Below are 16,501 nucleotides of genomic sequence, written 5' to 3'. Positions count from 1 at the left end.
GTTTATAACCTTTGTTTCTCTTAATTGTGAGAAAGTTCTGAAAAAGTGCAGTTAAATTAATGAAAAATGCAAAAGCTGTAAAAATGAAGCCATCTGCATAAACACAGTCCTGGATTGTGCTTATGTAATCAGTCCTGAGTTAAATGCAACATGTCTATAGGGCAGCTTTTTTTACAGGTTATTATTAAATTTCTAGACCTGAAATAATTAAGAATTTTTAAACATTAAATGTACAACACACACCTTATGTAAGAAAAAGGGTTGCCTTGCAGGAGGCATTTTGAGTGAATTTCTTTTGCATACTGCATTCCCAGGGAAGGATGTCAGAGATAAACCTACTGGTTTTGTTTGTGTTGTAGAAAAAAAAATATCATTAACCTGCAAATATACTTTAAATTAGTTCACAAAACTGAAGACACTGAATCCGCTGTAATTGGTGTATACTACGTATTCATGTCTGTACAGTGAGTTTGGAAAATGCGTTCCAGGTCTATTAGCTCCTGGTTTCAGCTGTATTGGTATGCTGGAATTCTGTGAGTAAAATCATATATGCCTAATGTGCTCATTTACATGCCAGCATCTGGAAAATCTTTCATCCCATGGCTGAAACTGATTTATTGTTCTGCTTGTATCCAGGCGCCAGAAGCTTTGTATGAACAATGTGCTCTTCTCTGATGATTCATTTATGATGGGATTTCAGAAATTCAAGTTCTGGTGCTTTCCAGATTTGCTGTGGCTTTCTAAAATAAGTGTATTTGAATTTTTAAGTTGTAAAGTTTAGAACTAAAAGTTATTATAAATCATGCTGTCTACCTCAATCAGAAATTGTATATCCGTTTGTCAGCTCATCTTCTGTACCCTCTGTGACTGATATTATTTATTGAAACTTGTATAGTATTTGGAGATATTTTTATTCATATATTTGTACAACAGAATTTCTCCTTGTTCTGGACCATATGAAGCAGAAAAAGCAAATACTTGCAGTTACTTCAAACTCCTCAGAAGTTATAACTCCCAGACATGTACAACAGGAGAAATTTTTGTTTCTTTGTTGTTTCCTTTGTTCCTAAACCGCTGTTAATCATACAATCAGTTTTTTAGAAATGGAGGAATGAGAGGCTCTAATATTGAAATGAGAGATGTCCTGGTGTCCTGGTTCTCACTGTGATGTGTTTTGTTTTGTCTTATTTTTCTGTCATTTTAGACAGAAGACATGAATGGCTGGTATCTGACTGACTTACCAGGTCTCATCCGAGTTACCCCCAAGCAAAAGAGATTTGATGGGCATCAGCAGTATAGCATTAGCAATGTGGCTGCTCGAAAAGTACTGCCACAGACTTATTATTGGAGTGCACCCAGTTCTTACTTGGGCAACAAAGTAAGTGCAGATGGTACTTGCCTAAATGCTAATTTGATTTCTTGAGAAAAGAAGTAAGGCTTTGAAGTGGGGTGAAACTGAGGGAAGGTTAAATTGGATAGCTATTTGACCAGCAGAATTGCAAGCAGAAAGGAATTGTGCTTATGGAGCATCCTTGTGAGGCAAAATGTTAAGCAGAGAAAATTAACCAAGAGTCTTTGACCTTGAGTGTTCTTCAGGCTTCTCCTGTCAAGTATTGGAGAAATCTGTATAGTTCACAGCATTATTTTTTGAATGAATTAGCTGGTGTGTCATTCAGCTTGTCCTGTTCTCTACCCACCTTGTCCTCAGTTTTGAAAAACAGTTCCCTCGTTTGCTTTTCAGAGAATTGTGTGTCAGATGTTGTGGGGGTGTGTTACAAAACTTTAGTATTTGGCAAGAAACTTGTGTGTTGGAAGCTCCCTGCCCTAGAACTCGGAAAATTGCTGTTGTGAGCCCTGTGCCAGTTCTAATGCATGTATTTATCCAAGTCCGCATGTGTCCATGCATGTACACACATATTCATGCCCTGCAGGTTAACTCCAAATATTTGCTTTCTAAAATCTTAGATGCTTTAGTCGTCTGACTGTTGGGCTTCTCACCATTAGACTTTCTGCTATTGTACAGGATGCCTTCATGAAAGTCTTATTTTTTTTGAGACAGTAGAATCAAGGACCGAATGAGCTCTAAATATGAAGAAAGCTAAACAGCCTTCCATTTAGCATAACCCCATTTATGATAAAACTCATCAGAAATGCTAACGCTAATGCACTTGAGCACATTTTCCTCTGTAGTCTCTTCAAACTAGTCAACCTCCTATTTTTTTTCTTCCTGTTGGCTGAAAATCAACATGACAGAAGGTAAGTGATCATGTTGAAACTAAATAGCATCATTCCAAAGAACTGGTCATCCTGTTCATGCCCATTAATTGTCAGGCTCATTTAGTGGGCAAGGGAGAGTTTCTTCTGTAATCTTCCATGTCTGTTGAACTTACCATGAGATACGAACTGATACTTTTCCAGGCAGAATTTCTTTCTCCTTCTATTCAGTGAGCAAAATTATGGTAAGAATGTGCAAAAATGATTTGAACATGGAAGATATTTTTTCAGTATAGTTTGGAGGCCCTTTGTGGTTACTGTCAGATATCTCTGTATGAATGAAGCAATTTGCCTTCATAAGTGAACCATATAAATTTTTGATACTACAGTAATACTGAAAGCACTCACAAATTACCACAGTACATCTTAACTGTCATGTTGCGTTACGTAGACTGTAGTCATAATGACATGCTTAGGCCATATGATTTGTGCTATGGAAAGGGAAATAGAAATAGAATATTGAGAGTGCTTATTTGTAAACTCAATAAAGCATTTCTCTAAATGGCTGAAAATTGATAAAACCAAATAGCTGAAACTACATAAAACCATCCTATCTTGAGAGTGATTGCTAGCTGTGTTACAGTAGAATAATTGGTGTCTCAGAGCAGGCAAGCTTCTTTAACAATTCGTGTCTTAGGAATTGTAGAGAACAATTTAGGAATTTTATACCAAGATATACACTTCTATTGCAATTTATAAATCTCATGTCACAGAAAACTACCCTTCCTTTTTACTGTTAAAATTATTGCTCTTAAATTGAATAACAAAAAGTAGTAACCATCCTGCATTTCCTAGTTTTCAAATATAGCTCAAAAGGCTTATTTAAAATAATTCTTTTAATATAAAGTTGGCATGTTGTGCATATGCTTCCACAATGTTGATTGCAGTATGTGTGCCATCTACTTGTTTTACGTCCATCTCCAAATATTCTTTTGGATGAGAAAAGCATAAATAGGATGCTTCTGAGTATGCAGCCTTCGGCTTTTTCTTTCTTGCCTAAATCTGGGTGGCACTAGCCTATGTGATATTCATCTCTGACTGTGTCCTTACAGACACATTATACCTAACAAGAGGCTATAGATGATCCACGATTATTGTTTGTCACAGTGGGACAAGAACATGGGCAAATTACTTTAACATCACCACCTCCTTGTAGCCTTATAAATGTATATGCTGCTACCAAAACTTAAACTTTGTTGTACAAACTCAGAATTATTATTTTTTTTTTAAATCCAGATATTTCACCTGTTTGTCTATATAATATGCATTTGAAGTGGAAAATTGAACGCTGTTTCTGATGCAGAATATGCTTGGAAGTAATCTGGAGGAAATTAATTTCTAGAAATAAAATATCTAGCAGATAATTTGGAAGAACAGATTTAAAATGACTGTATTAAGATTTTAGTAGGTATCGTAAAACAGTTTATCTTCTTTGCTGCCTACCTTATCATAGCCTCCTGAACTAATGTTTGCAGCAATCATGAGGACTTGTGGTTTGTTAGAGTTTCTAATTACTGAAAAATTGTCTTATTCTGTCAACTCTGGTTACATTTCAGGTGTTTGAAAATCCCATTTGGTTTTCGTTAACAGTTTCTTAAATTGTTTCGGCAATGCATTTGTAAGCTTATTTTAAATTTGAGTCCATGCTAAAATATTTTATAAACTTGTCTGAAAGTGTTATGAGTTACATTCTGGTAATGATTGATTAAAGCCCTGAAATGAAAGTATAAAATTAATTAAAAATTAGATACCAAACTCAGCAGGATGATGTGAAACTTACTTAAAGTTAGTGTGAGAGGGTTAGGTGTCCACAGTGTTACAGAAGCCGGAATTATGCATGTACTCTGCCTCTTTTCTTTCCTTTGACACCTCAGCAAAAAGCAATTTGATAATTTGTATTCAAAGTAGAAGGTATTAGCTAAAAGAAAGCATTATATGGAGCACATCTAAATCAAGCCTTTCTCCCCCATCACACACATACGTGAGGGGCAACTGAGGCCCTTGAGATTCCATGTGGAAACATCCACCTTTGGTCACAGAAATTCTCTCTGTTGCTGCAATATTTTTGTTCCTTTCCCTGCTAAGCACCAGCTTTAACCATGAAGGCTGAGATACACCATGCATCTTTCAGATGGTTAGGGCACTGCCCTTGGCCAGCATTCACAAGTTAGTTCAGCATTTAGGTGGAAGCCATCGTAGAATCCAGGTCTCTGAACGTTATTAAGTAAGTCTCGACACCCAGCAGTCATACAGAAAATAGATAATACATTTGCTCTAACCCCTCTGTGTGGGTTTTAAGCAGGTGTTAGTGCTGCCATTACTCAGACTGCAAACAACCTGATAGAAGCCCTAAAACCCTTCGGCTCCAAAACACTCCGCGTACTGACAAATTTTACTCAGACTGAGAAGTTTCTTGCACCGGATATTTTACAGGAGTCATTTGAACTATTTATACAGCATGATCCCATTCAGTGTAAGTAAAGTTAATGTGATTTGGTCCTTCATGCAGGGTATGTTGAAAATTAAAGTAGAAGATGCCAGGGTAAAAGGGTTTGTTATCTCTTGGAAACATTCTAGCACATGATGTTTGTCAACTCGGTAGACTTAAGTGGCCATATGGTGGATACGTTGTTCTTTCTCTGATCTCTAGTAAAAACAGACAACAGCTGAAAGTTTTGTGCAGAGTCTGTGCATGTAGAAGAGGAAGTAAACTTGTCTGACTTAACACTGTCACTTCATTTATTTTGCCTGTTCTTTTATAATTAGCTGTGTAAACTATTTGCTGCCTTACAGAAGTCAATATTTCTTTGACTCTAGAAATGAAGACACTGTAATGAGCCTGTAGTCAATATATACAAACTTTAAAGATCTATCAAGCCTTTAAAAGTACTCTACTGTGGAAAGCTAAAGATTGGAACAGAGTGAGAGGTTTGTTTTGTGACATATTATCTATTGCAGACTGCCCAGAATACCTCATAGGATTAAATATTGAATTATAAAATAATCATAAGCTAGGTCCTTGTGGCTTTTATGTTTATTTGCTTCCATTTGTTTTCATTTCTTAGGCAATTCTGATGCAAAAGGCAGAATAATGCAAAGCAAATTGCAGTCTACAGCTCCCAGGGGGAGGGAGGGAGTTGAAACCCAAAACATAAAGAAGCATAAATAATACAGTAATCAGCTGGAACAGAAATGCCATGAGCAATTGTCCTAAATTATTAATGCATCTAAATCCAAAAAGCTTCATCTAGTATTGTCATGTTTTCAGAACTCAAGACTTTCTTATTCATAGGATATGATAGAGTTAGATAGATCCACAATTCTCTTTCTTGCTTTTACTGGCTGCCTCAAAAGGGAGAAAATCCAACTTAACACCTTTTGGTATAAATGGGTGAGATGAAAATTAAATTGTGTTTGGAAGCTACATTTTTATATCACCCGTTTGTTTTGAAATTCAATGGCCTCATAAAAAGCAGTGAGTGACCTAGCCTATGTAATTCCAACATTCAGGTGTGTCTTAAGTTTAGCCAGCAGACTGATTTTTTTGAGCATGTGTCTGTATTGCTTTTATTGTCAGGGAAGCTAAGTAGTGAAACTTAAGTAGGATTATGTGATCTCCCTTTCTGCACCTTTAGAAGATAAGTCTTTCTTCCACTTGATCATATGAACAGTTTAAGCCCTCGTATAGAAGATTTGGTTACCTAGTGCAGACGATTGTCCAAGTCTAAGCAGGCCACCATTAAGTAACATAATGGCAGTGCTTAAAGTAGATGTTGAGGCAGTGATGTTAGGTCCGGTACTTGGTGATGAATTTGTCTTTTTTGCTCTGCACAGAAATGAGTTCCAGCCGCAGATCTGAATGTGTAATGAATAACATCTCCAAGCTTGCAAAAGCGAATTAGGGGTGGAGTAGGGAATATGATCCTCAAGTATCAGGCATAGCATATAAAAAACAATTTTGTATGGACATTTATTGATTCTTAATGTTCTGTAAGTTTGAGTGGGATGGAATAGTGAAGTTATATGTACGTTATCCATATTTGTAAAAGAAACAGTAATAGGCATCTGCAGCACATAGTATGCAAAAAATCTCCATTCAGAGTAATGCCCCTGAAGTTACTCAGAGTTGCTACAGCTATCACATTTTTTAATTAGTGTCAACAGCCAACACATGGCAGAAAATTAAAATGATTAATTTGAACCTAAAGAAATATCTCTTTTGTAAGGGCAGCTACTTCAGTATCTTTTGTCTTTAATGTTTGAATGCATTCTTCTGATAAAAAGCTGGTTTCGTTTATTGATATGCTTTTATTTTCTAACAAGTAAACCTTAAAGTAATGTAAATAATATTTTTATTTTAAATTACACTCTAAATTACCTTGACTGTAATAAGTCACTATTGTAAGCAGACTCTGTCTAAAGTGTGAAGATGTCTTCAACCAAACGTGCTGTTTATTTTATTAGCACTTACTTCACTATTGCCCCTAAAAAATGATGTAATAGGCAAATTTAGGATGAGACAGACAGCAGGAATACAAGTGATGAACAAAACATTTTAAAGATCTGAACCACAGCTGACTGATCCTTCCTTTAAGTTTACTTAATTTGTATTACATGACTGGGTTTAGATTCCTTATCTTTCATAGAATCATGCAATGGTCAGGGTTGGAAACGACCTTAAGATCAGTTCCAACACACCTGTCATGGGCAGGGACACCTCACACTAGACCTTGTTGGCCAAGACTCTGTCCAACCTGGCCTTAAACACTGACAGAGATGGAGCATTTACCACTGCTTTGGGCAGCCTGTTCCAGTGCCTCACCACTCTCACAGTAAAGAACTTAGATCTTTGCTGAAATATTCTCACAGTGTGGCACCATGAAATGAGACTGGGGGGAGGGCAGGTGATGTCTCTGCATTTTTTCACAGCTGTGATTAGCCAAATTTTTCTTGATCCCCAGCACAAATTGAAAAAGTATCAGGACTGTCCTATTGGCAGTTCAGATACCCATGACTGTCAAGAACCACCAAGACATAAGTAAATTTTGCACACTTTGTTCCTCATTAAAGCTTTAAATAAAGTTTGGATAACCTGCTGGGAGTTCAAGTTCAGCCATTATTGTGATTGCAAGGAAAACTAAGGATGACCAGTAGACTGTTATGGCCTCTATGCCTTGGAAATGAGTTGAAGCAGGGCTTAGAACCTGGCTAGCTGAGTCCACTGACTGCAGTATTTCATGTTTCCCATGATGCGTTTAATTTTTTTGTGCTAAAATCATCTTATACTACCATAGAGAAAAGAGGAAATTTATTGTTGGTGAAATTATTTCATAAATCTCAAGTGTCCTTTGCGTTACCTGCCTACCCAAGTCTGCCTTGAAGGCAAAGGTTTTAATCAGTAGTGGCAGTTGAAAAATGGAGGAAAAACAAGCAAGAAATGGAGTAGTTTTGCGAAAGAAGGAATATGAATACTGGGGAGAGAATACTGAGGGGTGTTAGGAAATAATGAAGAAGAAAGCAAATTGGGTAATATGCTTGCCAGATTGAAAAATTTTACTCATCTCTAATCCCAAATACTAAAATACTGAAGGATCCACAAAGCAGAAGAAAAAGGAAAGAAAAAATCACTGACTTGGAAAGAATATATCTGGTGATTTGTACTGAGGGCTGATCAACATGCAAAGAAGCATTGTGATGGTGATTCCTAAGATAGAGATAGTTAAATTGAACAGTAGTTAATTAAGACTGCAGAGGAAAACTGTAGCTTATGAAAAGGAGGATATGTACGGGTTTTGTTCCTCTTGTATGCTTTTGCATGGTAAGTACATCTTCAGCAAATAAGCATTTGCTTTGAAAATTGTATTTGGAGTTCCTTGTTGATCACAGGTTACCCGGAAGTAAAGGGTTTAATGGAGTTTTGCTCAATTTATGCACTTTTATTATTCAGACAGAATTTATAGTCCAGACATCTAGTTGATATTGGGTTACCGAGGAGTGTGATGAAGGAATATATGCCCATCACCAAAAAGGTATAAGTAAGAGCTACTGAAAGGTCATTTGTGAAATGTGAGAGTCCCAAGGAGGTAGTGTTCGGTTTCTAGATTTCCCTTTATGAGTAATTGACTTGCTGTTTCTCTTTGATTTACCTGCTCCCCGACACAGCCCCCCCCCCCCCCCGCAATTTACTCTAAATTTAAATTAATTATAACAACTTGAAGTAGAATGAAATTGAAATTTTTTAGTTTATAACTCATTAGTAAAACTGCATGATGCCATTGGGCTTTAGTTTTGTAATTTTGTGGTGTTCAGCCTCTTTCTGTATCAGAAAGGCAGTATGCAGAAGGGCAAAATAATGAGAATTTCAGAATGGGACATGGGAACCAGCTTTTTCTGCAAGCTATTTGTAGTACTTTCAATCTGTGCTATGTTGTTTTTGAAGTCTATCATGCTTAGTAGCACCTGACAATCTCAGCCTGTCTACAAGATGGATAAATTCCATTATTTCCATTTTACATATAGGAAATAGCATTACTTTTCTTCTCCTCTGTCTTCAGAACCTAAGTTTTGGTGCCTAAACTTTATGAACTAACTTTACGTTGTGTCATCAAAAATTTTTGAGACTAAACCAGTGTAGCACAGATGCCCGATCCAAGTGCTAGTCACCAGTGTACGGATGCAATGAAGAGGTGTACGTGTGTGAATTTGTGTGACACATATTTTTGTGACATTGTATAGGTGTCATGTTAATTTTTAATCAGTTCATAGATCTGAGATGCCTAATCCAACTGACTTTATTAATGGCATTTTACATCAGTTATCATTAACAAAAAGGTTGAATATTTGTAAAACAAAATATTGGCAGGAGTCACTCATTTTTAACACAAAAACCACTATTATTAACTATAATATAGAGGAAAGGAGAGCAGTCTGTTGATGGCTGAAAATGGTAAAAATTCAATTATTAGTGAAAGAAAAAACCTGACACTCAAAGTGTATACAAAAAGCTGCTTTTATGTTGTGTTATGTTACGTTGTTTTTTTAAATTTTATTTTATTTTGGTGTTCACTAATGGAGGGAAGTAACCAGTTTCACAGCTAAGCATAATAAAATTGAGTAATTTTGTAAATTCTGTATATTCTTGACTTTTTCATAAGTCATTGGTAAGTGGTATGGCAATTATGGTGTGAGTGCCTTGCAAACTGTAATTTTGAGGGGGTGTTATTCCATACTTACTAAATTTCCAGTCAGTCATCCAGAAAGTAAATACAAAAAATTATCACTTTTGTGTATTTTAGTTTAATAAGAAAAAGACAAATAAAGGCAGTCCATCAGATAGTCTGATATGGACGTAATATTTTAACATCTACATTGGGCATGGCTGGGCTGGATTTAACCATCATATTGGTGTGTATGGTGCTGTGTGTTGTATTTGTTTCTAAACCTGTGTTGGTACGCCAGTATTTTGTCCCTTGCTGAACAGAGCTTGCACAGTGCCAAGGCTTTCTCTCCAACCCTTCCCCCTGATCTGTAACTCTTTTCACTTTCCTTCTATTTCTTCCCCATCCTGTGGGAGAAAAGAGTGTGTGAAAGGTGGGTGTTTGGCTGCTGGCCAAGGTCAACCCATCACACCACCATTGAAAGTGATGGTAGAAATAGAAACTTGAAGCCTTTGACAATGCAGCAGTTGCAAAGGAAGTTTTTAGTATGGCTGCAATATACTGACAAATAATTGAACAATTAAATGGTAACTAGAAATGACAAGAAAGTAGCACAATAGAGATCAGAAGCTTGAATTACTGGTTTAGTTCTAACATGTCTTTTCATAGAGTCATTATTCTAAATATTTTAATATTGTGGGTCATGCTTTGGTTTAACATCTGAACAGCATATGAAGTATCCTTTAAATCCCATAGGTCCTGTGTTGCATATTCACTATTCCTTCTGTCTCATGTACCTTATCATTATCTGTTTGCTAAAGATTTCTGAATGGACCCATACTGCTTCATTAAATCTCTAGAGGGCAAAATGAGCTCCATTACTTTACATTCCTATTAAGTTTACAGACTGGAAGATGATCTTTAGCAGGAAAGAATGATGAGGAAAAGGCTATTTTCCAGAGAGATCCTCTAGCTAACTACAGCTAATTTCTTTAGAAAGCAAACTTCAGTGGAAATTTTAAATATTCAGTAGATTTCTAGAAGGGTTACCCTAACTACAGAATTTATTTGCCTTTGCCTTCCCAGACCTGAGACAAAGGGGTTAAGACCAGACACTTGGCATATTGAAGGGCTATTAATGTGCTAGAACCCCAGTCTGAATTGTGATGAATTATTAAACAAGTGGTTTGTTGGGTGATTGAATATTACCTGCAAAGCACTGCTTGTCTCCTTGAGGCACATCCTGAGCTAAGTGAATTGAGCCAATTAGACTGACTGTCTCTTCAATGAGTTGTGACCCATCAATGGTAATAGCTTATTGTGATGATAAATGAACCCATCTCTCAAACTGAAGTCTGAGTGCACACTTCAGCAGTTTCCCTGAATCATAGGGCCATTACCTATCAACTTCAGATTGACAACAGTGAGAGCAGATAGCATGCATGAGTAGACACAGATGATTGTTTTACCCAAATGAATATATTTGCACTTAATTTTGGTGATGTTGTTTTGTGGTGTTGTTTGCTCTTTTTTTTTTTTTAAATAGGTCTGCCTGAACGTTCCATATTTAGCTAGAAGTACCTAATATTTCTCACAATATGTGCAGTACCACCCCTCTCTCCTGAGATGGCTGAATGAACTTCTGATTGGCATTTTGCAGGCCTTTTCAGTCCCAAAGGCACTCTGTTATGATACAGGTGAATCCTTTTTTTTTAATTTAAGAGTTTATTTTATTTGTTTGGCTCTCTTAGCCCTGTCAACTTACTTTCCAGAGGTAATTTCTTCAGAAAAATAAGCAAGATTGAGGAACAATGATTACTGATATTTTTTATTATTTGATTACAAGCTTTTGAAATATCATGAAACACTTAGACGCTTCTAGACCAGTTCCTTGATTAGTTAAATTCTTCCTGGAGGCAGGAAATTTTTTTCACAGCGAAGGCAGTGGTTTTACCAACTTTCTGTGTCAGTTTTCTTCTGGGCTTTTTTGGTTGTTGTGTCCCCCACAAGGATTTCAAGTGTATTTTATTAATTAAAAGTGCCAGAGATACAGTCCTTCAGTTTACTGCCCTGAAAGAAGATCTGATTGTTACTTAATTTTTAAAATAAAATTGCATAAGATAAATGTCTTTATATATTCCTAAACCATATCTCAGTTACCCATAAGATAGCTGCATTCTTCTCTGAAAGTGTGGCTTGGAGTGAGTACTCCTTAAGTGAAAGGCTTTAAGCCATGCAACGAGCCAGTCAACCCAGCAATCCTCTCTATACCCATGCTTCTCTTATGCTTCATACCAGAAAGTATCCTGCAACATGCCCTGGTGAGCCATGCCTCACTGCAGTCCACACTTTACTGTGCAGTCAGTAAGACAAAGCTTATATGATTCTATGCTTACTTTGCTGTGAACTGGGTAGCATGCTTCAAGCAATATTAATGGATATAAATACAGTGAAGAGTAATCCATCTTTTTTTATCAATATTCTATCGTCCATGCTCCAGAAAACCAGAGCACAGTATTTCATTTCCTTTGAAGTTTTTCTGAAGCTCAAGTGATCAAAGTATGTCGTATTATAGAGGAACTTTTTCTTCTTACATATTTTAAATTAAATGCAACGATGCAGAGCTATACATACTTCTAATCATTTTAAATGTTTGCTAAGTAAAAAAAAAAAAAAAAATGGCAAAACCAACAGAATAAGATAAAGACAAAAAAAAAAAACAAACAAAAAACCAAGCAAACAGAAAAGTAAAAAAAAGTAAATTAAACCAAAAGCAAATAGATCTGTATTCTGTTGTCATTAGCTGTGGAAACAAGATTTCCTAGCTTAATAAACCTAGGCAGTTTAAACTAATAAAACTGGTGGACTGAAACTGCATTTTTTAACCTACCAAGATTTGTAAAACCAAATGCCTTTAAAGCTAACCAAATAAATAGATACATTGTTTGGTCAGCTGTGTCTTATTACTTAAATGTTGTGAGCTAATTCTGTTTAATCTGCTGTGATGAAAAGTCCTTCTGAGAAAGAACTTCCTACAGTTTTGTTGCTGAGTTTCATCTTATGAGATGTGCAGTCCTGTAAATTATTCCTCTCTTTCATAAGTGCTGTATTAGGGTTAGATGCACAAAAACCTGGTTTTGTCACTGTCCTGTGTCTTTTGCTTTATATCAAATATATACTACATATATGTTTGAATATAAATAGCTTTATTGTCTCATCTGTTGAACAAAAATATGAATGTATGACACAGGATGCAAGAGAATAAAACTAGCTACATGAGATTAAAAAACCTTAGAACCTTAATATAGAAACAATTAAGACAATATTTCTTAAACAAACCTCAAGCTTTTATATTAAACCTACCTGATAATTCCCATTAAAATACAGGTTTGTTTTTTTCTACCAACATTTTTCAAAATTTCCTTATAGAATAATTGTGAGATACTTTGCATCAGATTTTGGACAATGTTTGCGCCTGTCTGGCATTACTGGAAATTTTGTGAGCTATGTGTTTCTTTGCAGACCTGTCACTCCTGTTTCCTTCTTTCATTACTGAAAAGGTCCTAGCAATAGTAGAAAAGTTTTAACATTTGAGAACAAATACAGCACTTGAAAATCTTTTATTCCCACCATGAATATGATAAAGTAGGTGTCCATATCAGCAAATCACCAGACTCATTACCAGGTTTTACCAGAGCTCCATGAAACAAAGCATCCCTCTGCCTTCAGTATTCAAGGAGGTAAATAGTAGCTGAAAGATTTGGGAGAGTCAGAAGAGTTCACCAACTAAATCTTAGAGTATCTTCTGACTGTCCTTGCACTGAGTCTCAGTTTCAAATTAAGTAGAAGTTCATTCACTGCAAACTCTGAGACCTGTATTAAAGTTTGACAAAACACAGCTGTGAATACAATTTACAGAGTTGCAAACCTAATGTTTTTTTCTGAAAATTACAGACAAAAGTAACATTAAATAAGAGAAATACTTCAAAATTTATAATGCAGTTTTTTGGGGAAAAAATAACTGCAGAAGTTCACATGCTTTACTTAAAATAATGAAAGCAGCAGCTTTCCCGTCAGTTACATTTGTTTATAAATACTCTTACTGACTGTAGTGTACTTTCAGTCTACTGTCTATATACTTGGTTCATAGCCATTGAAAGAATTACTCTAGGCAGTTTCTCTGTCTGATTTCTTTCCAGTATCATGGCGTGTTTTCTGTGCTTGCTTTTGAGAAGATAATTCTCAGCTATCATCTATAGATGCATTGTACAGAGTATTAACTTTGCTCTGATTACATACTGTATGTTCCAAAAAAGAAAGTGCTTTTGCTTCCCTCTCAAGATTTTTACATGATAGTGCTTTCAATTTGTCTTTCAGTATTTTGGATGGCTAAATGCTGCATCTTCTGTTTAGAAAATGGTTGTTCTATAGATCTATGAAATGTTTTACAACAAGCAAATCTCTTTTTTTTTTCATGTATTCAGCTAAAGTAAAAATGTATCATAAATCTATAAAAAAGTATTTTTCTGCTTTCTTCCAAAGTTTCTCAGTGTTTTTAGTGTTTTGATACGTAGGTTTCCTTTATGTACTTTGCATGTTTTATTATTAATTACCAATTAGAATGTGAAAATTTTGTTTCAGTTTCTGCATAAAATATTGCAGAACTTATAACTATATTCTGCATAAGCAGAAGACTGTCTATTTCAAATACAGGAATTTTGTCCCGTTTCAATATAATCAGGGTTTTTCGAGCTGAAGATAGTAAGTTATTTACTTAGGGATATTATGAAATTTTTCTTACGTTTAGAGAGAGGGCATTAGTCTAAACAGATTTTGATCTGCACTACTAAAGTCCTTCTGACATTTTTTATGCACAAATTTATATTACAGCACAGTTTCATATTCAGATACTAAAATCTTCAGAGAGCTGAAAGGCCGTCTATTGGATTCTGTGTTTAGGTACCTGAGATTGTTCTGTGGTGCTCAGAGGTGTAGAGGAAAACCACAGCAGAGATAAGTGCAAAGTGTTTATAGTCAACCAAGACTTTGAAAATGGTGTTTCAGAGTTTCTGACCTGTTAAAGTGTGCTGTTTTCTCGCGTAGGAAGCCCAGTTTTCATAAATACTTCAGTGTGTATTGCCACTGCTGCAGCATCCATAAACTATGGAAAACACTGGTTATTTGCTGAAATGTGTTCACTTTTCCTGAAGAATATGGTGAATTTAAGCTTCTATTGCAAAGCAGGATTTATTTTGCTCTAGGTAGATAGTGACTACTGCTTTAAAATAAGTGGATGTTAATTGATGCTTGAATACATCTGATGTTATATGGGATAACATAGATGCAAATCCACATTATTAATGAAAAGATCCATCATAATGAATATATTACCATCTATTCTGAATTATGATGGCATCCTTATGGAAGGATAAATGACATCCATTGTAAAACCTAATGGATATCATTATGGTCAGTGTTAAAATAATGACTACCAAATGAATACGTAATAGGAGGGACACTAAAACTAAATTTTATTCATTAGCTGTGTTGCTAAAAGTGTGTAAACAGTATCATAGATTTATGTACACAGTTAACTGTACATGTGCTTTGGGCAATTTAGGACCATAAGGAAAATTTAAACATTGCAGCAAAAAGTTCTTAACCATTTCATTAGAAGTACATGTATATGTTTAATGTAAAATATTGAAAGTACAAAGAAAAACAGTTTGAATACTGCCCAAAACGCCATAAATTTATATATATATATATATTTTTTTTTTTTTGGGGGGGGGTATGCAAATAAACTTAAATAGAAATCCCAACAATATCACAATGGCAATTACAAAAACATTTTGTAATTTGTGTGTTTTATTATCCTGTGTGAACAAAAGCATGAATAGCTAGTAACTTCAGAGGCCCTAATAATTATATCTGCATGGGACAGTGTTCAGCATTCCATCAAAAGCAACAATCAAAGCACCCTGAAAGATAGCTCCAATTATGAGTATATAGAATTTTCACTGAACTCCTCAAACTTTACTGTGAGAGGTAAGGCACTTGAACAGGCTGCCCAAGGCAGTTGTGAATACTCCATCCTGGCAGTGTTCAAAGCCAGGTTGCAGGGGCCTTGAGCAAACTGATCTAGGTGTCCCTGCCCATGGTAGGGGGGTTGGAACTAGATGATCTTAAGGTCCTTTCCAACCCTAACCATTCTATGATTCTATAACTTCCCAAGGTTCTTAACAGCTGTCTGTAGGTCTTCTTTGTCATTGTAAGCTCCCTGAGGTCTTCTAATAAGTTCTATTAACTATTTAATTTTTTTATTTATTCCCTGTTTAAGTTTTATATCAACTCTCCACAGGAAATTCAAACTGTCACAAGCTTTACAGACAATTATAATTGTCTCTAAAGTTGTCTCTAAAAATTGTCTCTTAAAAAGTATAACACGGTCCCACTGAGTTCTGGGGTTTTTTTTAGAGAGGAGAAAATGAAAAAGTGGAATTCATAAGGGTTTTAGTATGAGGTGTCCCTGCCCATGGCAGGGGGGCTGGAACTAAATGATCTTATGTCCCTTCCAACCCTGTTCTATGATTCTATGATTCTACTTCAAAGTTTCTCCTCCTTCCCAACACATGAGTTGCATTTGGAGATGGAAGCTGTGAAAACAATCAGACCTGAGAGATTCTCATGCTGTAGAGACTGAGGATTAGGTACTGCTCCAAGAGTCAATTTGCTTAATAACTTCTTATGTCTGAAGTTACATTATCTACTTTTCTGTCTTTTATAGAATCCAGCTAAGTTAGATCAATATCCTGAGGAAATGTGGCTTTCTATTTTAGGATGACATTTTCCTCCTTGGCAGGATATTATCTCCTTACAACATGTGTACAATATGGTACTAATTTATGTCTGTGATAGTCTGGAAAAAGTTGCCTTGCATGGTGTATTACTTCAGCTTGCAACTATTACTTCAGACATTTTTAAATGCTCTTAAAATATCATGTACTTATTTTACTGTAAAATGATACTGTATTGAGCAGAGTCTGGAGTTGTAACTGTATCAAAATGGA

The 16,501-nt window shown here is 35.7% G+C and overlaps 1 protein-coding gene across 6 annotated transcripts in view; it reads left to right on the top strand.

Annotated features, from left to right (window-relative positions):
* Window positions 1-16,501, top strand: part of LAMA2 (laminin subunit alpha 2) — a 370,092-nt gene that overhangs the window by 162,433 nt on the left and 191,158 nt on the right. For all 6 annotated transcript variants that reach the window (XM_062632338.1, XM_062632337.1, XM_062632336.1 and 3 more), the window contains exon 12: window positions 1,205-1,378. In XM_062632338.1, the coding sequence (XP_062488322.1) occupies window positions 1,205-1,378 (174 nt within the window). The remainder of the gene's footprint in view (window positions 1-1,204; window positions 1,379-16,501) is intronic.

The sequence above is a fragment of the Pezoporus occidentalis genome, unplaced genomic scaffold (genome assembly GCF_034315485.1).
Source record: "Pezoporus occidentalis ecotype Australia unplaced genomic scaffold, CSIRO_AGI_Poc_V1 ctg39, whole genome shotgun sequence".
Lineage (NCBI taxonomy): Eukaryota > Metazoa > Chordata > Aves > Psittaciformes > Psittacidae > Pezoporus > Pezoporus occidentalis.
Note: the sequence above shows the minus strand (reverse complement) of the source record. Positions and strands in the feature narration are given on the sequence as shown.